Source organism: Acartia tonsa, chromosome 2, assembly GCF_053477335.1.
Source record: "Acartia tonsa isolate MP-2025a chromosome 2, ASM5347733v1, whole genome shotgun sequence".
Taxonomy (NCBI): Eukaryota; Metazoa; Arthropoda; class Copepoda; order Calanoida; family Acartiidae; genus Acartia; species Acartia tonsa.
In genome coordinates this window covers 4,446,279-4,470,057 of record NC_137261.1, presented here as the reverse complement: position 1 = coordinate 4,470,057, position 23,779 = coordinate 4,446,279, and the positions used below count along the sequence as shown (strand labels likewise).

The 23,779-nt window shown below is 37.7% G+C and overlaps 1 protein-coding gene across 1 annotated transcript; it reads left to right on the top strand.

Moving 5' to 3' along the window:
* The first annotated feature begins 766 nt into the window (after positions 1–766).
* Positions 767–23,528, top strand: LOC145334302 (eukaryotic translation initiation factor 4E-binding protein Mextli-like). The gene is made up of 19 exons (XM_080179705.1): positions 767–940; positions 1,500–1,622; positions 2,429–2,501; positions 3,173–3,224; positions 5,737–5,780; positions 14,008–14,064; positions 14,567–14,611; positions 15,032–15,118; positions 15,323–15,412; positions 15,917–15,976; positions 16,076–16,206; positions 16,636–16,690; positions 16,910–16,987; positions 17,497–17,597; positions 19,790–19,878; positions 20,552–20,701; positions 21,387–21,483; positions 22,208–22,285; positions 22,909–23,528. The coding sequence occupies exons 1-19, from the start codon at positions 913–915 to the stop codon at positions 23,109–23,111; spliced, it is 1,641 nt and encodes a 546-aa protein (XP_080035831.1). The 5' UTR covers positions 767–912; the 3' UTR covers positions 23,112–23,528.
* Positions 23,529–23,779: the final 251 nt, after the last annotated feature.

Sequence of the window (23,779 nt, the reverse complement as noted above, 5' to 3'; positions counted from 1 at the left end):
TGAAGCTTCGTAGGACCTGGGAAGGTTTTAAACTATTTTTGGGAAGGGTGTCTTTACCCCCCTCGCCCACCAAGAATATTTTTTTTGTTCTTTTAAACACAAATTTAAAATGGGATAAGGTCGACTTTTACCCCCTCCTTCCTTAAGTGCCCCTAGAGGCTTCTAGGGGGCGTAGCCGCTAGTAGGATATATTGTAGTTAGGATTTTATCTGTTCACTACGCACGCGGAAAACCCCTGGGGTGAGTCTTAAAAAAGAAAAATAATAAGAAAGAAAATTTCAAACAATATTTATTTGGGCACTTATAGAGCAGCTTCAAATAATTTTAGATGTTTAGTTTGTGCTTTCATGAGTTTAGTAAGATCCCAATAAATCTTGAGGTAAACTTTGTATGGTCTTTTTGGCTTACACTCCATATCCTCTATATCTCTCCCCCCTTTCTGTCTTGGGAGTAGCCTAGGCTTGGGGTGTAGCTATTAACTTTAGTAAAAGAATAAGAGCATTTTTATCATGTCTTTTTTACTTTTTACTTTCAGCAATATTTGTTTTTTTTATTTTGATTTAAAACCGAGCATAAAGGAGTACAGTGAATACATTAAGCTCAATGTGTGTGTGTGTATTTACGTCTGTAAATGTGTGTTTGTGTGCGCGTGTGTGGGTATGTGTGTGAGTAATTTACGTCTATAAATGTGTGTGTGTGCGTGTTTGTGGGCGTGTGTGTGTAAATGTATAAAAAGGCATGTTAGCTTTCCTTCCTTATTATTTCCTCTTCTTAGTGTTAGTGTACTGCGTTACACAGAGCAAATCAGAGCACGCTGACCGCTCTGCTGTTGCGACTTTATTCAGAATCAGCTGATTTTATCAATTTTTTATACAAGAACGTGTTGTGTTATTAGCTCCAGCTAGCGGAACAATGTCTCTACCTCGTTGTAACAGCACAGGTAGGATTAAAGTGATTGATAAATATCTTCAAAAGCCTTATAATTTAAAATGTTATTTACATATTTATAGGTAAAGACATGCAATAAAACAGCCAGGCTAGTTATGCCGGCTATTTAAACGAATATCAACAAATATGTTGTAAATATGGCAAAACACATTTAATATTCAAGATTATTTAGTGACTTATATGGAAAAATCTTCGTTTGCTAGATATTCCTTTTTAAGTTGCACGGATTACTGTGTCTGATTGCAGAGAGAGAGAGAGGGGACAATGGGCTGTTCATTACACTAGTCCCAAAGTCTTATAATAACGTATCCTTATTAAGTCTTAACAACTATGGGGACTTCAGTGAATTATGATTAGTTGATTCATAAAGTTGAGTGTTCAAATATTTTAACCACTAATTTTGATCTACAGAAGGGGTAGTTTTGTGTATCATCTTTGGGGATGTACATCAATTTATCGGCCGTTGCCTTTATCCCTTTAGATCCCTGGTCTGATTGACCATCTAGGGCGATAAATCTATTCTTAATTTTTATCTTTAATTTGGATTTAAGGTGGAGGTGCAACCCTTGGAAGTGGATCTATCAAGAGGCGGCCACGCCCCCTGAAGATGCCAAGCAGCACCTCCTTGAACAGGCTGTCCACCATGGACCTTCTCTCCATGGAGGATGTTATAGGTAATAGGTTTTATTCTTTTACATATTTTTTATATGGACATATTTGAGCTAAAAGACTATTTTTATATTTAGAAAAAAGTTTTTTTCATGAAAGTTAAAGTCATATTGATAGGGATTTAATTTTATTAATATGCTTTATTATAGAATGACTTCTGAAAAATTTATTTTATTGTACTTAAAATTTTTTTTTTGATATTGCGTTACTATGTATTATAACTATATGTAGTATAAACAACATAAAATTGATTTGTGAGTTTTTTGAATGGTTAATTTGATTTCTTAATTAATTTTGACATCTGTAATTGGTGGATTGAAAATTATCTTCGCCCTGATTGGAGAAGCTTAAGTATCGCACATCATTCAACCAATTAGAGCACAGGTAGTTTCCAATCCATCTATCCTATTGGTCAAAATTTATGAACTTTAATTGTATTTCCGCTTTTAGATAAATAATTATTAAAAAAATCCTTAAAATTTGATGCAGATTTCAAATCTCCCTCTAACATTAAAATTCCTTCCAACTTATATATCCTACTGGATACACAATGTTTTAAAACATTTATTAGATCTAGTGCAGTTTATGGCAAAATGTTTCTAGTAACTGCCAAACGTGTGAACGTACATGTAATATCCGCACACTGTTTTATGCCAAGATTCAATTGTGCACAGTGAAAGCTTCACTAGAAAATCTTGAAAAAAAGTCTTTTTCGCTCTTTTATGTACAGTGCGAGATAAATGTTCATTATTGAGTTAATAATCGTTATGATCAGAACGTTTCACCGTGAATTCAATTCCCATTTATTTAGTTTTAATGGAGAATGTAACAATGCAGTTGAATTATCAGAACTATGATTACTCAGTGTTAGCCTCACTTGTAAAGTAAGTTGAATTATCAGAACTATGATTACTCAGTGTTAGCCTCACTTGTAAAGTAAGTTGAATTATCAGAACTATGATTACTCAGTGTTAGCCTCACTTGTAAAGTAAGTTGAATTATCAAAACTATGATTACTCAGTGTTAGCCTCACTTGTAAATTAAGTTGAATTATCAGAACTATGATTACTCAGTGTTAGCCTAACTTATAAAGTAAGTTGAATTATCAGAACTATGATAACTCAGTGTTAGCCTCACTTGTAAAGTAAGTTGAATTATCAGAACTATGGTTACTCAATACTCAATGTTAGCCTCACTTGTAAAGTAAGTTCTAATTGTAATTGTAAATTAAATTCAAGTTAGGTAAAGTAATAATTAAATGAAGATTGACTTATCTGTCCTCTAGGGTTGGAAACCCCCCACCCCCACCCCCCCTGACAAAGAATCAACACTTTCTTGTGGTCAACAACCCCTCTATATTGGTTTTAGAAGGATGTACAAATTAGTAAAACCCAATGAACACCGCTTTTAAGAATAGCACTTCTAATATTTCTAGAAATATATTTTAAAGAAATAATAAAAAAAAGATATTTGGTAGACAATTAAATAATACATCAAAATCTAGATAGTACAAGTTAGGTTTATCATTCCATCAATTAATATATTAATTTGACAGGTTGTGTGAAAGTTTGAAACAAATCGGACCACAGATTGAGGCTCTATACCAGGTAGGGATATCTATAATACAAAGTAGCTTGATGTCTGTCCGTCCGTCTGTCCGTCCGTCTTAAGCTTAAGATCTTGGTAACCACTGAACCGATTGGATTCTACTCTTCAGGGTATATATCTATTGGTCCTGTGGTGGTTTTAAGCTATTTTCTTGGGGGGTGGGACACCCCCAACCCCCCAAAAACAAAACAAAAATCCTCCCCACATTTTTTTTACGAATTTTGCAAATTCGTTATTTAATCGCTATTTTTTTTTACGAATTTTGCTAATTCGTTATTTAATCGAGAAAATGTTTTCCTGCTGGGTAGGTGCGAAAATTTACGATCCGTTCTGCTGGGAAAGTAATAGAAGATGTAATTATACCTCTTGGGGCAAAGCCCCTAGAGGCTAGGGGCGAAGCCGCTAGTGTTTTATAAAACAGAGGAGAAATCATCCATAAGTAGCGAAAATTAATGGTTGAAAAAACAGACAAAGTATGTTATGAAGCAGAAGTTCGGTAACCTTAAAAAAGAGAGATATTTAAAAGAGAAAGAAGGATTATAGTTGAAAAAAAAATACATTCTGCTTTTTCTTGTACAATGATTAAATGAGTTATATATTTGAGGCCTCTTACAAAACAGGATCTTAAAAAACAGCTTGAGCAACAGCCGAGAAAATCCTCCTCTCCCATAGCATTAATTTATTTATAAAGTAAATTAGTCACTAACAAGGTTGATATTATCATTGCAAAACTCACAAAATTATATATTAAATTTATTTTATTGAATATGCATTGAATTAAGATACGCTCAATAAGAATGAACCGTATATTCTGCATATTATAAAGAGTGAAAAAAATCTTATCTTTAGAAATTATTTAAATCACGTTAAGGGAGGGAGGGGTCAAAGGGGGCTGTTTATTACACTAGTCCCCAGAGTTTTCTTATTATTAGCTCAACAACTTTGTGAACTATTATTGAATTTTAATTGATTGGTTCATTAATGTCCAAACGTTTCAGCCATTAATTGTAATCTACAGAACGGATAATTTTGTATATCATCATTGAGAATATACATCAATTTATTGGCTATTGTCTTATCCTTTTAGATCCTTGGTAACCTGACTATTCATACATATTGTTCTATATTTAGTACTGGGTATATATATTTAGTACTGGGTATATGTATTTTATTGTAAAGTTAGAATGTATTTGTAGTCAGGAATATAAGCATAGCAAAAGTATCTAATAGATCTTAAGCTCAAAACAAGAAATACATCTTTATTTTATACTATTATTTGCGCCCATAGCACCTAGGGGCTCTGTAATATTCGAAGGGTTTGGGAAGGACAGAAATATAACCAAAAACTATCTTAAGACTTAAATATAAAAATAAAATAGCCTTAAACCATCCTATGTGACGCTTCCCTAAAATTAAGAATTAAATCGATTCAGTTCGATATCGAAATCCTAAGCTACAGACAATACAACCTTTCTGCTTCATATGACTTTATTCCAATATAAATAAATTGGATTTTAATAATTTTTAATTTCAAGACCACAAAAAGGTTCTCTTCAAAACAGATATATGCATTTTTTGCATTAATGTGAAAGTTAATTTATCATCCATTGAGGTGTCCCTGTATTCCTGGTGTGCTATTTTATAAAAATTTAATCAAACTTTACTATAGAATATGATTAAAAAGTTGGATTCAGGGAGTTTGGAAAAGGGAAATGTGTCATGATTTTGTTGAAATCCATCATACTTAAGACAAAAAAATGGTACATAGTCCTGTAAGGGCGTCCAAGCTTTTTAGGGTTAGAAACAAAATCTCAAAAATTGTACGGATTTTTTCAAATGAATATTTTAGTAGTGAGGACGAGGGCTAATAACTTTCAAAAGCTTTTGACACGCTCATCTTGGGAGTAAAATTCTTTTGTGGGGTTACTCAACCCTTTACACCCCCTTGCTACTTGATACTGAATAAGATTTTGGTGAATTCCGTGGCCAATAAATAGAACCAAGTAAAAACCAAACACATCTGGAATTGAAGTTGTATAATCAAACAGTGGGTTGTCTGCAGGATATTAGCGAAAGTAGCATGCACATGATTTAGTCAATGTTTAAGTGAAGTTAACTTTTATTGATATTGCCTATACGAAAATACCTGAAATGTAGCAAATCCAAACTTTGATGATTTTATCAAAGATAAAAGATAAAACTTTACTAATACAAAATTTATATACAAACACATATATACATAAATATATGGGTTAGATAATAGATATTCATTAAATTTAACAGGTTTGCTATTTAAAGTAAAACAAGTATCTTAAGTATTTTTACATAAAGTGCCTGATAGGTACTTAATGAAACAACAAATCAAAACTCAATAAAAATCTCCAAAGTTGTTCAGCCAACGAATAAGAAAACAATATCATAAAACTTTTGGGACTAGTGTAATAAACAGCCCATTGCCCCCCCCCCTCCCTTTCTGTAAAATGTGTCAATATTAATGAATTGTTTATTTAGGATCAGTTGGACAATCTTGCCGTGGCCTTCAGGAACAGTTCCAGGTAAGGTAACACCTAACCGACAACCGATCTTTTTATTGGAAGATCTAGCTAACTACTGAATCGTTTAAGTTCTAAATTTTGGCGAAGCTTCATATTGCTTCTTAGATGGTTTTAAGCTATTTTAATTCTAAATTAAATTCTTACTATGATATAAAGAAGTATATAAAGTTTATTTTTATCTGAAACTAAACCTGAAATTGCTCGTACGAATGGTTTGTAATTTTTGGAGAAGCTTTATAAATGTCTAGAGGTGTTTTGAAACTTCCTGACTTCATACGACTAGAGGCTAGGGGTGAAGTTACTGACTGAAAAATAAACATTTGATAATAAAAACAAAATTGCATCTGAACGGAACAAACAAAGATTAGATTTCTAAAAACACAGTTACATAAAAAAAAAATTTTTTTTGTGTCTGTCGGAAAGACTAGACCCACCTAGCACTTGTCTAAATGGGTCAATAAATGAGTCTTCTTATTACACTGCACTGTGGGCCAAATAAATAAGTTATTAAGGGGGTTTTAAAGAACCATTTAAAAAGATTCTTAAGGTTATTTTGACTAATCATTACTTACTAGCGGATTCGCCCATAGGGCCACTGGAGGTGGAAGGGAGGTGAAAACGAAAAAAATTGGGGGGGAGGTTCAAGTTTTTCCACCAATTATTTTGGTCTACAGAAGTGGTGATTTTGTTTATTATAAATGGTGATATTATTTAATTTATTATTCATTGTCTTATCCCTTAAGGTAATTTGGTAGGAAAATCCTTTGACCTGTGGAATAAATATGACACGGTAAGACCCTCAGATGTCAAAACTTTATTTTAGTGTTTGGCCAAAATGACTTAGCAATTGTATCTGTAAGTACGTCTAATAACACCCTTTGCTATTTTTAAAATCCTAGAAAAATTTTTTTGCAAGAAAATTGCATAAATTCGCAACCTTTTTTAGAACCACTACATAACTCGAGTTTTAAAACTTTTTATATAAAATCATTTTTACAAAAAATATCAATAATTACTTAAAATTAAACCTGAAAGAAAAAAAATCTCAGTACACGTGTTAATTTGCATGTTTTAGGTCTTTTTTTGAGGAAAGTATAACTTCCACATTTTTGACAATAATATATTTTTTTAACATTTCAAAGTAAAATATAATAAAACCTAAACGATTTTTCTTGAATTATCAGTTGAAAATTTCATCAAACATGTCTGGTAAGCCGAGCGTTCTCGGCCCACAGGGTAACGAGTTCGAGTTCAACGAGCCCTAGCCTTTAATTATTCTACCAAAACAAACAAGCAGGATTTAGTCATACAGAAATTATATATTTTAACTGAATAATATTTACAGTGAATGTTTACTATATATATACAACAGATTATAACAATGGTTAGGTTTGAAGGGGGTGTGGGACGCTAGGGCTTAGCTCCCAGCGGGAGACAGGCTGTGGGGGCAGCGGTGGTAAAAGGGGAGGCAGCGCCTCCCGGTTGTATAATCGCGTGAAGAGCGCGTGATAGCTGCATGTTTGAGTCCCTCCCCACATTTAGGCAGGCCAGTTTGACCGCTGGGTTGCGGGGTCAACATCGGTCATGAGATAGATGGTGATATAATAAGATTAGTGCAGGGGGTTTGTTATGATAAGTCACAGCGTAGCAACTCTGTAAACTGCCTGTCCGTCTGGTTGTCGTATTACCACAACCTCCCCTTCAAGGGTTGCGTGGCTCTCGAGCCACCAGGCCTTGAACCTGGGGATACGACAACCTATGCCTGCGCAGGACAGGCTCTTCCTGGGGCACAGCTCGATGGAGGACAGCTCGGGCTACACAGGCTCCCCGGGACACTCGTTGCTCGGTCTGGCTGTGGTTGGATATCAGCATTGTCAGCTCCTGGTTGGCTTCTAGGCGTGGGTTGGCGACGGCCAAGCCCCGCCGCTGGAAATTTTGCCTCGTCTGCAGGACTAGCTCTGCCTCAGCGGGTAGCTGGACACGGAGGCCTAGGCTAACTCTGGTGGTTCCCAAGGGGGGAATGACGATGGCAGAGGGCGCATAAAATTCCATGGGGGCGCCTGCTTGATTCAGGTTGCTTGGTCTCCTAGCTCCTACCCGGATGGGGATGGCTGTCATCAACAGGGGGCACATGGCTTCAGCTTCGTCCTCTGGGGCGGCCTCTTCCATCGCAGTGGCTGGTTCTCCTCCTACAGGCTCGCTGCTGGCTGGCAGGTTCTCCATGTCCATATCAGGATTCCAGATGGCATCTCTGGGTGGCTCTGGAGCTGGCGGCGGCGGCGGTGGTTCATTGGGTTGCTCCTGCAGGTTCTCTTCTACTGGGTCACGATCCTGGCCGCTAGGCTGTGGGGCGGCTGCGGCCGGCTGGTGCACTGGGAACTGTCCTGGGTCGCTAGCTGCGGGCGCCGCCGCTCCAACTGGCAGCTCGGTGGCATCCTCGTCGCCGTCCATGTCGACTTGGATGTCTGCTGGAATCTGGTGGGCAGTCACATCTCCGGTGTATTTGCGCAGTCGGCCTACATGCGCGGTAACTTCCGAGATCCTGGCTACTGGAGAGGCAGGTTTGATGACATAATGTACCTCTGTAGCTTGCCTCACTACCTTCCAGGGGCCAGTCCATCTCTTGGTAATCTTGGCTGCCTTCCCTGGCACCAGGCGGGGGGCCAGGTACCAGACCAAGTCTCCAACCTCATACTTGGCCGTGCCTTCGTAGGCCGCCGCGCTCCTCCGGATGGCTCCCGCCTCTTTCTGCTGGATGGCATCATACACGGCATGGTAGCGCTGCAGGAGAGCTTGGACGTTGGCTGGAACTGAAGCATATTCTGTTTCTGGCAGCCGGAGCACCATATCCACCGGAAGTTTGGCCTCTCTCCCAAAGAAGGCCAGGAACGGGGTCACGCCAGTGGATCTGCAGGCCTTGGTGTTGTAGGCGAAGGCAATGGCAGGCAAGTGGGGCTCCCAGTTGTTGTCGTCTCTGTCTAGGAACAGACGCATGCCTGTATTGAGCGTCCGATGAAACCTCTCCACTCGGTTGGACTGCGGGTTGTAGGGTGGTGGATGTGTCAGGCCAATCTCAAGCTTGGAGGCCAGTTCCTGGAATACCTGGCCGGTGAACTCCATCCCATTGTCGGAGTGGATCTTCAGGGGGCATCCGAACGTGGCCAGGTGGCGGTGCAGCAGGGCTTCAGCCACCGTGAGGGTGCGCTTGTTGGGGATGGCGTAGAGGCTGACAAACCGGCTGAACCCGTCTTGACAGGTGAGGATATATCGGTTCCCGGCTGGGGTCTCTGGCAGTGGCCCCACCAGGTCGATAAACAGGACTTGCTGTGGATACCCCTGGCGGGAGGGCACATGTATCCCTTGCTTCAATCTTTCCTTGGTCACCTTCTGGACACACTCAGGACAAGTCTGAACCATCAGGCGGACATCACAGGCCAGGTTGGGCCACCAAAAGTGCATGGCAACGCGGGCGATAGTCGCGTCCATCCCAAAGTGCCCAGCCATGGGGGTCCCATGGGCTAGAAAGAACGCGTCCTGCTGGAGGGCCGAAGGCAGCAGGTATCTCGTCCTTTCCCCTGTCAGAGTCTGGTCAGTGGTGGTGAGGCAGCCATGCTCGTCAAGCCCCAGGGCTGGGAAGCGGCTGGCGTACTGCTGCTCGTCTCGTTCCTTGCCGCGCAGCTCAGCCTTAGTTGGGGCTCTGCCATCAGCCACCCATTGGCGGACACGGAGCAGGAGAGGGTCCTGTGTCTGGGCTTCCAATACTCTAGCTGGGTCCAGTCGTGCGGCAGGGGGCCGGCTAGCTGCGGACTCCCCTAGCTGGCAAAGGTTGTGGATATACTCAGCCTGCTCTGCTAATTCTTCGGCGCTAGCCGTTGGCATGTTGGCGTCCTCCCGGCGGCTGAGGGCGTCGGCGTTGGTGTTCTGGGTGCCAGGACGGTGGCAGACAGTAAAATCTAGGGCCGCTAGCTCCTCCTGCCAGCGGGCCACCATCCCTGTGGATGTGTTCAGCGATTTCATCTGTAGCAAGGCTGAGGAATCAGTGTTGATCTGGAAGCTGCGGTAGGACAAGATGCCGTGGAATTTTCGGATTCCATACATAATGGCGGCCATCTCTCCCTTCCAGGACGGGTAGCGAGTCTCAGGGTCAGTTGTCTTGCGCCCCACGGCGGCAATCAGCCTCTCCTTGCCGTCCTGGCATTGACTCAGAATGGCAGAGATGGCGCGGCTGCTGAAGTCTGTGGTGAGCTGGAACACCGCCGGCAAGTCAAACCTGGGCGGCGCTCGGATGGGGGCCTTGCGGAACTTGTCCTTGAGTTGTAGCAGCTGGGCTTCCATCTCAGGCGTCCAGGCTAGGGTCTTGGCCGTCAACCTCTAGAATGTCAGGCTTGACCAGCTCCCCAGCCACTGGGAGGCCAGCGTCCAGCAAGAGGGGCATCTCCCCTTCATTAACCACCAACACTCGAAACAGTGGCGGAGCCAGGCCTGTGGGCATACAGGCCTTCTGGAATGACAAGATCCTCCCCAAACCTCTGTTCTGGGGCAGCTAGTTGGATGGCATCTTTGGTGCAGTGGCCTACTAGCTCAACAGGGACCGCCATGACACCGCGGCCAGGCAAGACCACCCGCTTGGCCGTGCGGAGCTGGGGTGGCTGGCCGTCAGTTGGAGTGACAGCGCTTAGCCTATACGTGGCTGGTGCGGGGTCAGCTTTGGCTCCGGGACCCACCGGCCGCGACTTGACGGGCTCGGCCTCTGGAGGGGCTGACATGTCGGAGCCAGGTGTGGCTCCGAGGGCGTCCGGCCACGACTTGACGGGCTCGGTGCTGGGAGAGGCCGAGGTGCTGGGTCCAGCCTGGGCTCCGTGGGCGTCCGGCCGCGACTTGACGGGCTCGGCGCCGGGAGAGGCTGATTCCTGGGAGTTGAGTGTGGCTCCGGGTGCCTCAGACCGCGACTTGACGGGTCTGGACTCAGACTTGGCTGGCTGACCGGCTGGGGGCCCCAGGTAGAGGGGGCCAGGTGGACACGGCTGGCCGTTGATGAAGGTGTCGGCGGAGAAGATGGGTTCTGGAGGGCTGGCAATCTCAGGGAACGTTGTTGGCAGGCTCTCCCGCGGCACCTTGGGCACTGGGGGCAACCCCATGGCTAGCAGGTTGGCCCCCTGGTGGGCATTGAGCTCAGTGTCCACCCAGTGCGTGCCTTTCTCGACCACACGCGGCTGCTCTGGCAGTAGGCCTGGCAGAGGCCCCTCATAACTCAGCTCTCTCTCGGCTGTCTCCCGGTCAATAGGGACGCCACGGAGTGGGATAAACTCCCCACGCACCCACAAGCAAGGTGGTTGCATGTCGAAACAGAGCCTAGTTCCGAACTCCTTGAGAAAATACCCTCCTAGGTTCAGAGGGTGTGAGAGGTTCCGGACCACAGTCACGTGGTACAGATGGAGTATAAGGGTGTGTGAGACTGCCATATATAATTCTTTTAATTTTCCTATTACCTGGTGGGGCTGGCCTTCCTCGTTAGCAGTCAGGATTTGGGTGTTGTCCGGAACCAACATGCGTTGCACGCCCATCGCGTGCATGAGGTGTTCAGAAATTACAGCAGACCCTGGTACACGGTTGCCAGAATCGATCATGGCATCAACCTGTACATGCTGGGCAGGGTCAGGAGTAGGAAACCTCACCCTGATATGGCAGGGGAAGTGGAGGTCCTGCCCTTGAGACAAGGGGGCCTCTCGTTCGGCTGGGGTTGGCAGAAACTTCGGTGGTGGCCGAACCGCAGCTATGGTGGTATCGCTTACCATGGTGGCTTAGACTGTAGCTTCGAATCACTAGAGCTTATTAATTATCACTGGGTCAACAATTTTATATTTCTTTTTATCACTTGGTTGACATTTATACACACTTAGGTGTTGTTATCACTAGGAGCTCTAGGTGTGATTCTGGAAGCACTGGCAGCAGGGAATGTCCGTCCTGCAAGGTTCAGAGGGGTGACGGCGGTAGGGAATGACCCGTCCTACAGCGCCGCTGGTTCGAATCCCGAAAATGGCGGCAGGGAATGGCCCGTCCTACAGCGCCTCGGGTTCGAATCCTGGGAGGCAGCGGCAGGGAATGTCCCGTCCTGCCGTGCCTGTGGCTCAAAATCTGCTATCCGTCGCAGTGGTAGGGCTTACTTGTGTGCTGAAGCTTCGCAGCCACACATTGCCTTCTCAAGGAGACCAGCACCCAGCTGTCTGTCTCGTAGGTTTGGCCTGGGTGTCCTGGGGCTTGTCCCAGCTACACTTGCCAATTTAGACTCAGTTCTGTAGCCGTCTGAGCTAAATTATCCGATTACCGTGGCTGCGCACCTAGCGCTACTCCTACACGGTACGGAAAAAGCGTCTTAACTGGCGCTTTTAGCAGGCTAAATCTGCTTGCCGTAGGCCAGAGGCCCACATATTGCGTTCAAAATGATGGAAATTTGACCTAAAAAGGCCGTCTCACGGGTCAGTTGGCTTCTCAGTTGGCGGCTGATTGTCCCCTTACTTGCCAAAGGGTCCAATCAGAGGTAGAATAGGCTAGTTTCTGTAAGGCTCGATTGAAACACGCTGACACCAAGTTCTGGTAAGCCGAGCGTTCTCGGCCCACAGGGTAACGAGTTCGAGTTCAACGAGCCCTAGCCTTTAATTATTCTACCAAAACAAACAAGCAGGATTTAGTCATACAGAAATTATATATTTTAACTGAATAATATTTACAGTGAATGTTTACTATATATATACAACAGATTATAACAATGGTTAGGTTTGAAGGGGGTGTGGGACGCTAGGGCTTAGCTCCCGGCGGTAGACAGGCTGTGGGGGCAGCGGTGGTAAAAGGGGAGGCAGCGCCTCCCGGTTGTATAATCGCGTGAAGAGCGCGTGATAGCTGCATGTTTGAGTCCCTCCCCACATTTAGGCAGGCCAGTTTGACCGCTGGGTTGCGGGGTCAACATCGGTCATGAGATAGATGGTGATATAATAAGATTAGTGCAGGGGGTTTGTTATGATAAGTCACAGCGTAGCAACTCTGTAAACTGCCTGTCCGTCTGGTTGTCGTATTACCACACATGCAATTTAAGTGATGAAAATTTAATAAAATCATTTTTTGAATGTTTAGAATTACCAATTTTCTACATTTAAAACAAAATGTTAACAAAATTTAAAAACATTCTAATATATAACTTTAAAAATCAATAACATTTTATAAAATGATGTTTTAAAAAATAAATCATTAAAAGGTATTAAAATGCATTTTAAGTTGCTTAAAATTAAAACGAGAATATCTTTTTACACTTTATTCTTTGTAATAGAGATTAATCGTCATTTGCTGAAAATGAAACATTTAATAAACTAATTGAATCTTTTTGTGACCATGTTTAAACTTTTTAATTTTTACACTAAGGTGTTTTTTAATGAAAATCTTTGTTGAATTCTCTTTTGCGACAAAAAAAGAAAGGGAATTTTTTACTATTTCTAGGTTATCTTATGTAATTTAAACTATATAATATGAAATAATTTTTAATTGTCTTTCTTTTGAGCCACAAAACACTGTAAAATGTAACATATATACAAAAATAACAATTTTTTTAATGAATATTATAATATCCTTATATGACATTGCGTCAGAGTCATAAAGTAGTCATAAACTTGGAGGGTTGCGCTATTTATTAGAATATTAAATAAACTTGAATGGTAAAAATATTAGCATAGCCTTTGTCAATTCAAATGCTTTAGGTATATTATTCGGAAAGTTAGTTAAAAAAGAGAGAATTTGCTGTGTATACTGTTGAAAGACTTTCAAAAATGTAAATTACAAAGCAATCCTAAAAGATCGGGTCGTAGGCGAGTCTTAGTCGGGGGTTTTCTGATAGCAAATATTGCGTTATTGGTATACAATGTAAAAAAAAAACATTTTAAAGAAATTCTTTAAATAAAACCCAACGTGTATTGGCAGTACAAACATCTTAATGCTAGCAGACATATGTTTATCAACATTTGCAGAAAACTATTTCCACAAGAAAATTTATTAAATCAGTTGTTGATTAAAGCTGATAACATCCCCATAATTTATGAAATTGTGAAACTTATCTTTAAATGTGATAATATGAATATGCAGCGCAAATCTAACTTTATTGATCTTGGTTTTAAAACTATAGACTATTATGTGGATGTTTTATTGCGCTGCTTTGTATAATAGTTTTCTTGTTTTTGTTAAGATCTGAAAATCTGGATCTTCTGAGCAGAGTTCACATTCTTGAAATTATTGAATTGAGGTAACTTTTTAATATAATTTCTGTGTTAGCTAATTTGACCCTCTATTACACCCCTGTCATACTTTTGAATAACTAGATGTCTATATGTCTGTCTGTAAGTTTGTACAGAAATATCTCGCAAAAAGCAAGACCAGTATTACTCTCCATAATTTAGAGGAGGTCCCAATCAAGGTCTCGCTAACCTCTAAACCGATATGGCTATCATTTAAGATCCATATATGTAGGTCCTGGGAAAGTTTTTATCTATTTTGTGGGAGAGTACTTCAAACCTTCCAATAAAAATCAGCCCTTTTAAAAGTCTCTAACATAAATTTCTTGTTTTTGAAAAGAAAGATTAAAACTTCCCTTCCAAGTATTAAATATATACTTAAGAAAATTGACTTCTCTGAAAATCTATTAAATTATTTTTATATGTCTATATTTATAGACAGACTTTTCTTTAGATGAAAAAAAAATAAATTTCTACTTTAAGTTATTGTTGATTAAAATGTCGTCTTTTCAGGGCTAGAAATTGGATTGGAAATGAGAATCTTAATAACTACTACAGGTATTGTTCTTCAAAGATACTTTATCTTTATAATTTATATGTTTCATTTGGGGGGAGGTATTTAAAAGGCTATATTTTAGTCCGATTTTATATCAAATGTCTTGTTAAAGTCAAAGTAACAAAATTAACTATTAAATTTAGAATGGATTTATTATTACTTGAATCTTACGCCAGATTATAATCTAATAAAGAGAAACTTGTAGCTGACTAAAAAGAAGTTCCCTATTCAACCCTTTTACCCCATCCTCTCCACTTCTGGATTAACGAACGGACCAATAAATTATGACCAAGTTAGCAACCCAAATTGACGACAATTTTTTTCATATTAATGTGTACAATACTATTTTGTAAATATATGTCAGACAAATTAGCTAATTTGTGAAATTATAAACATTATGAAAAGATTAAAATATAATTTAGACAAAAGTATAATCAGATAGAACAGGATGGCCTACCCACCCCCATTATGGAGTCAAGGGTACCCCAAACAGCCCCTGTAATATCCAGGTATAAAAATATATTACTGCAAGTCATAGTAAGATAACAAATAATAATAGATTTTCTTGGAAATTATCTTTTAACATCTCAAAAAAATATTATTTTATTTATGAAAATCTAGATTTTTTATTGTTAAATATATGTTAAATTATGATAAGAACAGATATAGTAAATAAATTTAAAGATAAATAAAACTTTTCCGAACATTTTTAGCATTACTGGGCCAGACTTTAGTTCTCATATGCTATCCAATCAGACTCCAACAATCCTAGCTCCTGCTGATGTTATTGCCAGCTCCGGAAGGTAAACTTACTAGCTTAGTGGACTTGCAGTATGGAAATGAATATTTTTATGGTCTGACAGACCAACTGACCAAGTAAATTACATACTAGATGCACGTTGAAAAATCATGATTCAGACAGACAGACAAACATCCAGATGGATATTCAGAAATATAGATTAGCTTTGCTACTAAAAAGTAGTAAATGTCAAAAGCATAGCAAGTTAGCATTCTCTTACTTCAATCTTATATATTATCCTATCATATAAAGTATTATAAAGTATACTAAAGTTATTTATTGTTTGTCTCTTTAAGATCTCACTGAACCAATTGATTTTTCCATGTTAAAGAATCTTCAATGGCTTCAGGCTATTCCGTTTTTAGATATAGGTCTTGGAATAGTTTAAGAATTTTCATAATTTTCTCCTCTTTCCTTGAATAGATAGCTCCTATAGCACAGCTGCTAGTATGATATATACTACCATTTTTAAAAACTACTCATTTCAAGCAGTTTAAATTAATTTTAGATTTGTGGTTCCCACCAAAATTCCTGGAAAAAATTACTTCAAGGATGAAATTGTGATCAGGTAATTTAAAATTTTAATAAAACACACTAAAAAAAAACTCATTTATTTTCTATTTTCAACACATTGACAAGTTATAAAAAAAAGCCTATGAATTTTTAGGAACAGTGATTCTGGAAAGGTAATGGGACTTAGAGGACGCAGGGTTCATATGATTGAAGAGATGACGGAGGCGGTCATCTCCTTCCAGCGAGTTGTTCCTGGTGCCAGAGAGAGGCTGGTACAGATTACAGGTAAGCTGTTACACAGTGGTAATGGCCTCCAGATAACTGTAACTGAAGCTATGAGTGGTAGGTATAGACTACAGGCAGGATATTATAAAGGGTTCACGACCTTGATTGAACTATACCTGGAGCTAGCAGAGGTTACCATAGATTACAGGTACATAGTGATAATGACTCCTATTGAGTTGTAACTTGAGCAAGGAAACGCTTGTTCAGATTACAGGTAAGCTGTAATAGAGTGGCCATGGCCTCCAGAAAACTGTACGTTGAGCTTAAAGAGGTTGCCATAGGTTTCAGGTAATCTTCTACACAGTGGTATTGACTCCAATATAGTTGTGCCTTAAGCTAGGAATGGTAAGGAAAGTTACTAGAAATGTTAATATAACTACATTTATTTTAAAATGTTGAATATTCCTATAATGTCTTTTTTATGTTAAGGTTCTGCTCCTCAAAATATTGAGCATGCTAAGAGATTGATTGAGGAAACTATTAGGTAAAATTATATTTAGTAAGATAATGTCTATTATATAAGTTCAAAATAAACATTTAAATATAAAGGACGTCAAATAGACGGAAGATTAAATAAAGTTACAGAGTAGATGTTCTTTAGCGAGAGATTCATTCTCAAGAAAATTCAATTTGAAGCGAAGTCAATCATATTCTTCTACATGGTTTATAGAAGTATGATAAATACTAAGGTGTGTTCATTTAGGAGAAACCAAAGCCCTGGTAGAGAAATGGGAATGGAGGGATCTTTTGACTCTCTCTCACTCTCATCAGATGATTCAAGGTTAGTCTTTTATTGCAAAAAGAAATTTTCATAAAAAAAATACTTTTTGAATGAATGTCCAATTCTTCAATTTAAAATTTAATTTGTCTTTGCCAAAATTTGGTTATTAATTTTTTTTACTTTTCATCATGAAAGGTAGGTCATTAGGCTGTGAATTAAACTGGAACCTAAATTTTTATAAACACGCTCTCTAATTCGTTGGCTTAAAACATTAGTAACTTTAACTAATCTTGATTAGTTAGAAGTGTTCAAACGTTGCCGTTAATTTGGCAGAATCTTAATGTGGGTTTACATCAATTTATTGACTTATCCCTTAAGATCCCTGGTAGGAGATACGGAAAGTGTCATGTGTGACGTCATGAAAATACTCCTAAACAGGTAGGATGAGAGGAAAAGTGGGAAACCCCTAAAAAGAGATGGATTTAGACTACTTTTATGACGTCACACATGACAATTTCCGTATATCTACCCTGGTTCTTATAGACATGCATTTAATTTGACAATTTTAGAAGGAACACTCTACGTGCTGATCAGTTTCCTGAGAGCAATGTTTCTATCCAAGATTATAAATACACAGTGAATGTTGGTGATACCAGTATTAAGATAACAGGTATAGTTAACAATGTTTCTATCCAAGATTATAAATACACAGTGAATGTTGGTGATACTAGTATTAAGATAACAGGTATAGTTAACAATGTTTCTATCCAAGATTATAAATACACAGTTAATGTTGGTGATACTAGTATTAAGATAACAGGTATAGTTAACAATGTTTCTATCCAAGATTATAAATACACAGTTAATGTTGGTGATACTAGTATTAAGATAACAGGTATAGTTAACAATGTTTCTATCCAAGATTATAAATACACAGTTAATGTTGGTGATACCAGTATTAAGATAACAGGTATAGTTAACAATGTTTCTATACAAAATTATAAATACACAGTGAATGTTGGTGATACCAGTATTAAGATAACAGGTATAGTTAACAATGTTTCTATACAAGATTATAAATATACAGTTAATGTTGGTGATACTAGTATTAAGATAACAGGTATAGTTAACAATGTTTCAATACAAGATTATAAATATACAGTTAATGTTGGTGATACCAGTATTAAGATAACAGGTATAGTTAACAATGTTTCTATCCAAGATTATAAATATACAGTTAATGTTGGTGATACCAGTATTAAGATAACAGGTATAGTTAACAATGTTTCAATACAAGATTATAAATACACAGTTAATGTTGGTGATACCAGTATTAAGATAACAGTTATAGTTAACAATGTTTCTATCCAAGATTATAAATACACAGTTAATGTTGGTGATACTAGTATTAAGATAACAGGTATAGTTAACAATGTTTCAATACAAGATTATAAATATACAGTTAATGTTGGTGATACCAGTATTAAGATAACAGGTATAGTTAACAATGTTTCTATCCAAGATTATAAATACACAGTTAATGTTGGTGATACCAGTATTAAGATAACAGGTATAGTTAACAATGTTTCTATCCAAGATTATAAATACACAGTTAATGTTGGTGATACCAGTATTAAGATAACAGGTATAGTTAACAATGTTTCTATCCAAGATTATAAATACACAGTTAATGTTGGTGATACTAGTATTAAGATAACAGGTATAGTTAACAATGTTTCTATCCAAGATTATAAATATACAGTTAATGTTGGTGATACCAGTATTAAGATAACAGGTATAGTTAACAATGTTTCTATACAAGATTATAAATACACAGTGAATGTTGGTGATACCAGTATTAAGATAACAGGTATAGTTAACAATGTTTCTATACAAGATTATAAATACACAGTTAATGTTGGTGATACCAGTATTAAGATAACAGGTATAGTTAACAATGTTTCTATACAAGATTATAAATATACAGTGAATGTTGGTGATACTAGTATTAAGATAACAGGTACAGTTAACAATGTTTCTATATAAGATTATAAATATACAGTTAATGTTGGTGATACCAGTATTAAGATAACAGGTACAGTTAACAATGTTTCAATACAAGATTACAAATACACAGTGAATGTTGGTGATACCAGTATTAAGATAACAGGTATAGTTAACAATGTTTCTATACAAGATTACAAATATACAGTTAATATTGGTGATACCAGTATTAAGATAACAGGTATAGTTAACAATGTTTCTATACAAGATTATAAATATACAGTGAATGTTGGTGATACCAGTATTAAGATAACAGGTACAGTTAATATTATCCATACATCTGAAACGATGGTTTCCTTCACAAGACAGCTTACATAGGTCCTGGGAAGGTTTATAACTATTTTAGAAGAGGGTATTATCATCAACCCAAGAGAAATTGCCCCTTGCAAAAATCCCCCCCCCCCACCCCAAAAAAAGGAATAAATATTTTTTACTTTCAAAAAATATCTAAATAAAAAAAGGGTTTGGGATTCAACTTCCCCCTCATCAAGTGCCCCTAAATGCGTCTAGGGGGCGTAGCCGCTAGTTTATTATTTAAAGCATTAAAAATAGAATCGCATCTTCAACTATTGCAGATTATTTAATGCATTAATCATTACAAAAGTACAATTAGAAATTTAAGTAAGCAAACATCTTATAATAATGAAGTTTTACCCATTAAAAGACTACTTTTCATAAGTTTGACTTATTTAAAATATTTTTGTGTGAATTAAACTATTTTTTACATTTTCTTCTGGAAACACCTTGAATATCCAATTTTTCAATAGCAAGCTCTTTTTCTATTTGTATATTTTTCAGGATCATCTTTGGACCTGGTTCGGACAGCCAAGCTTGTTTTGGATGAATATTTCTCACTGAGTTCTACACCTATTCATGAGGATACTCAGGTTGCATTTCTTGGGATATTTTTTCATGCTACCTTTTAATCTTTTGTTATATTAATGTATGTATGCACTAGGGTTGGGCCAGATACCGGATTCTGGATATTCGGCTGATTTCTAATGCCGGATATCCGGTATCGGTCGGATATCTGGCCAACGTTCAATATCCGGTCAAACCCTAGTATGCACTAGCACCTAGGGCCTCTAGGGTATCTTGAGGAAAGAATGGTGTAAGTCGTACTACCACTTCCAATTTTGAGTCCATGGCTGATTTAATCTATTTTTGTCCTCTCCCAAATACATATTTTTAATTTAGAGTTCTTTATACAAACAATAAACATAGCTACATATACATTAGACAAAAAAGCAAAAAATATGAGAACTGTACAGAACAATACATCAAATATCATCTAAGGCTTTCTGAAATGATCGAAAAAATTGTGTTTTATTATTTAAAATAGTAAATAAACGTAAAATTTTTCAGACAAAAACTTATTTCCTATTTAAATATACAAATATCAGAATGAACACTTTGTACTAAAATCACCATTAGTAAAATCTTCATTATATCTTACACTTCACTTGTTTCAAGAGAGAGCGTTACAGAGAGATAGACATATTCACTTATAGAGTTACTTCACCAGTAAAGATGAAAAATAAAATAAAATAATTGTTCTAGTATGAAGACATGATCCTGAGATCTCCAGCGCTGCCAGTAAAAACTCGGAGTAAATCCTCCATTATATCTCCAACCTCCAGCACGATAACCAGACCTCCACTCCACCTAATTCAAGAATCTAATTTCTCTACACTTGCTAGATCCAGGAAGGTTGGTAAACTTTGTATTATGGCATTTTTAAGTCGTTTTTCTCCTGTCTGTTTGGACCAGTTAGATACTTATTTTCCAGAAATCTATTTTGTATGTTATAGTATACTGTTCTTTTCTCATCATCAATAATGTTTGATGCGCCACTAATTACCATAATTGTCTTTTTTTATTCTAGGAAATTATTGGTGTATTTTTCTATAGGGAAGGGAGGGGACAACGGACTGTTATTTGTGATAGTACCCCAAGTAGAATAAGCATGTTCTCTTATGTGGGCTTAGAAACATTTTTGATTTTGTTAAATCTTAATTGGTTGGTACAAGATATCCTTGAACAAAATTTACATTTGTGGTAATTATCACAAATTTATTGCCCATAGTACTATCCCTATTAATACCTGATTTTACACGGACAGAAAGTTTTAAATAAATTAGATTTCCTAATTGCACATATATTTATTATGCCATTTTGTAAAAAAGCATCTAGTGTTCTTCTTCAACCACTTCAAAAAAGTACCAATTCTTTCTTGACATTCCTATGGCCTCCGAATTGATAGCTGTCAAACATAGGGATGTTACAGTCATGTCTGAGTCTGCTTGGTATTTCTTTACTCAACAAGACAGTCATCTTTTTTTCCATTCCAAAAAGGCATCAGTTCTCATGAAAACTAATCTCGTTTTAATTTTAGGTTAGCCACTCTGACTCTTTCAGCAGGGCCCATGGTGACACCTCCAGGCCTAAATTTATTCTGGGGGAAGAGGTTGATGGTGACTCTAATAATCAGGGATGGAGCATTAATTATTTTATTAATTTAATACATTGGTTATTAATAAAGAATTGTAATCAAGCAATCCTAGAAAGTGTTGTTAGCCAAAATATTGAGAGAAAGGATTTTTTTTTTGAATTAACAAATATTGCATATTTTATGAATTAGGAAAAAGGTATGGGTATTGTTCAGGGAGTGAGGGGACAATGGGATGTTTATTACACTAGTCCCCAAAGTCTTATTATAACATTTTATTATTTGTTGGCTGAACAACCTTGGGGACTTTTACTGAATTTTTATTTGATGGTTCATTTAGTCGAGTGTCCGAACGTTTCAACGACTAATTGTAATCTAAAGAAGGGGTAATTTTGTGTATCATCATTGGAGATTTACATCAATTTATTGGTCATTGTCTTATCCCTTTAGATCCCTGGTATTATTCCTAAGGTTAATTTCTCCCATGTCAAAAGCTTAACAACCTCGCTATTGTGTCTAAGGCTTATATAAACCGCTAAGGTAAAAGCTGCCGAATCCTGGGTAAAATTAACAGTTAAAGCGACTGAAAAGCTGCTTTATAGTGAAGTAAAAAAATCAAATTTTATGTTTTTAATCAAAGCTTTAATAAAATCCATGCGGGGTAATTTAAAATATAAAAAATTAAAGCTCAATCTGAAACAGCAGATAAGACCTAACTATAGAGTGCCTGTGCTATTATTCTAAATTATTTAATGATCCAACTCAGGAGAATATTGGAAGAGACAGCCCTGACGAAAATATGACTACTCTTCCCCCTTATAATCCTTTGGTCTACTCAAGACAAGGTAATTATTTATATCCAACTATTCAATAGAAATATAAACATTTTACCCTAATAAAATCCTTTAGTTTGATCCAAAGAAATTTTTTAAGTATCCAACTTATTAACATTGAATAGGGACATTTCTTCTAATTTACTATAAAAAAGTTATTATTTACTTTTCCAAATTTTTAATCTGGGTTGTAACCAAAAGTGACAGGGACGTCCAATCTTTTTGGAGGGAGGTTATCAGAGATTTCATAGGTTGGAGGGGGGTAATCTAATTTATTTTTTATATTTTGAGGGGTATAAAATGAGGGGTTTCAAAGTTTGAGGAGGTTAAACAGCTTTTTCTACATTTTTTGGAGGTCTATGCTGAAAGAGGGTACAAAAAGGGAGTATTGATATCAGTAATTAAATGTAATATTTCAATAGTTCTCACCCTGTCCCATTATTTCTGTTCTGCTTTGATATTTTTTCCACTACACATTTTCTTTTTTAAAATCTCGAAACCTTTATATAAAATAAGCACTATCCAAATTAGAAATAGGGTTTAGCTTTAAAATGAATTAGATTTACTAATACTAAAAATGGTTTAACCAAAGGAAAGTATTTTTTGCCTAAAAGACTCAAAAACAACCTTTTCAGACTTGCTGCGCTACTCCATGAGCAACCACAGCAAAGTGCCACCCGGCAAGTGTGATCCCGCCTACAAACCGTGGAAACTCCAGAAGAAAGAACGACATTTCAACGGTTGCAAACACGCGGAGCGGGTCAACATGAAGGACTTTGGTGGAGCGGTCATCTCGGCTGGCAGGCTGATGTCACAGATGGACTGCGCAGAGGATTAAATTGTTTTTTTTGTAAAAAGAAAAAGTCTTTTTTTTAATTTGTGTAATGATTTTTGTTTTGTAATTCGTGATTTTAACTTTAGTTTTAAAGAAATAAATTTCTTTCTCCACAATTTTTCCAAAAATATCCTTCATCCCATAAAAAATTAATGTAAAACAAGTTTTCTTTTAAAACTAAATTTAGGATGGTGTGGTTTTACATATCCAGAGTAAAAAGCAGGGTTTGGCAGCTGTGAATAAGTCTCAAATTAAAACCCGTTTGTGGGCATAAAAAAAAAGTCCGAAAAGATGGATTATCTGTTTAGGAACAGGTTTAGCTTCTATTATGACGATTTCAATGAGGCTTACTCGCGACTGCCGAGTCCTGATAACAATTCTAAGATTATTGAAATGATTAGAAAAGCCACTTTCTTGTAAATATACCAGTTAGGGAGTTGAATCCATTTTTATAGAAGCAGAAATATAATCTATGATTATGGTTTGGACTCTCTAAAACTGTAATCTACCTTTCCACTTTCCCCTCTCTTGGTGAAGATATCTTCAACGCCGATACGATTTTTGAAATGTAAGATTCTACTTTCCCTTCTCTTGGTGAAGATATCTTCAACGCCGATACGATTTTTGAAATGTAAGATTCCACTTTCCCCTCTCTTGGTGAAGATATCTTC

Coding starts and splice junctions, on each gene's coding strand:
- LOC145334302 (XM_080179705.1), top strand. CDS start 913: ATGTCTCTACCTCGTTGTAACAGCACAG. Junction 16,988..17,496: donor CTCTCATCAGATGATTCAAG/GTTAGTCTTTTA, acceptor TGACAATTTTAG/AAGGAACACTCTACGTGCTG. Junction 22,286..22,908: donor TTTGGTCTACTCAAGACAAG/GTAATTATTTAT, acceptor CAACCTTTTCAG/ACTTGCTGCGCTACTCCATG.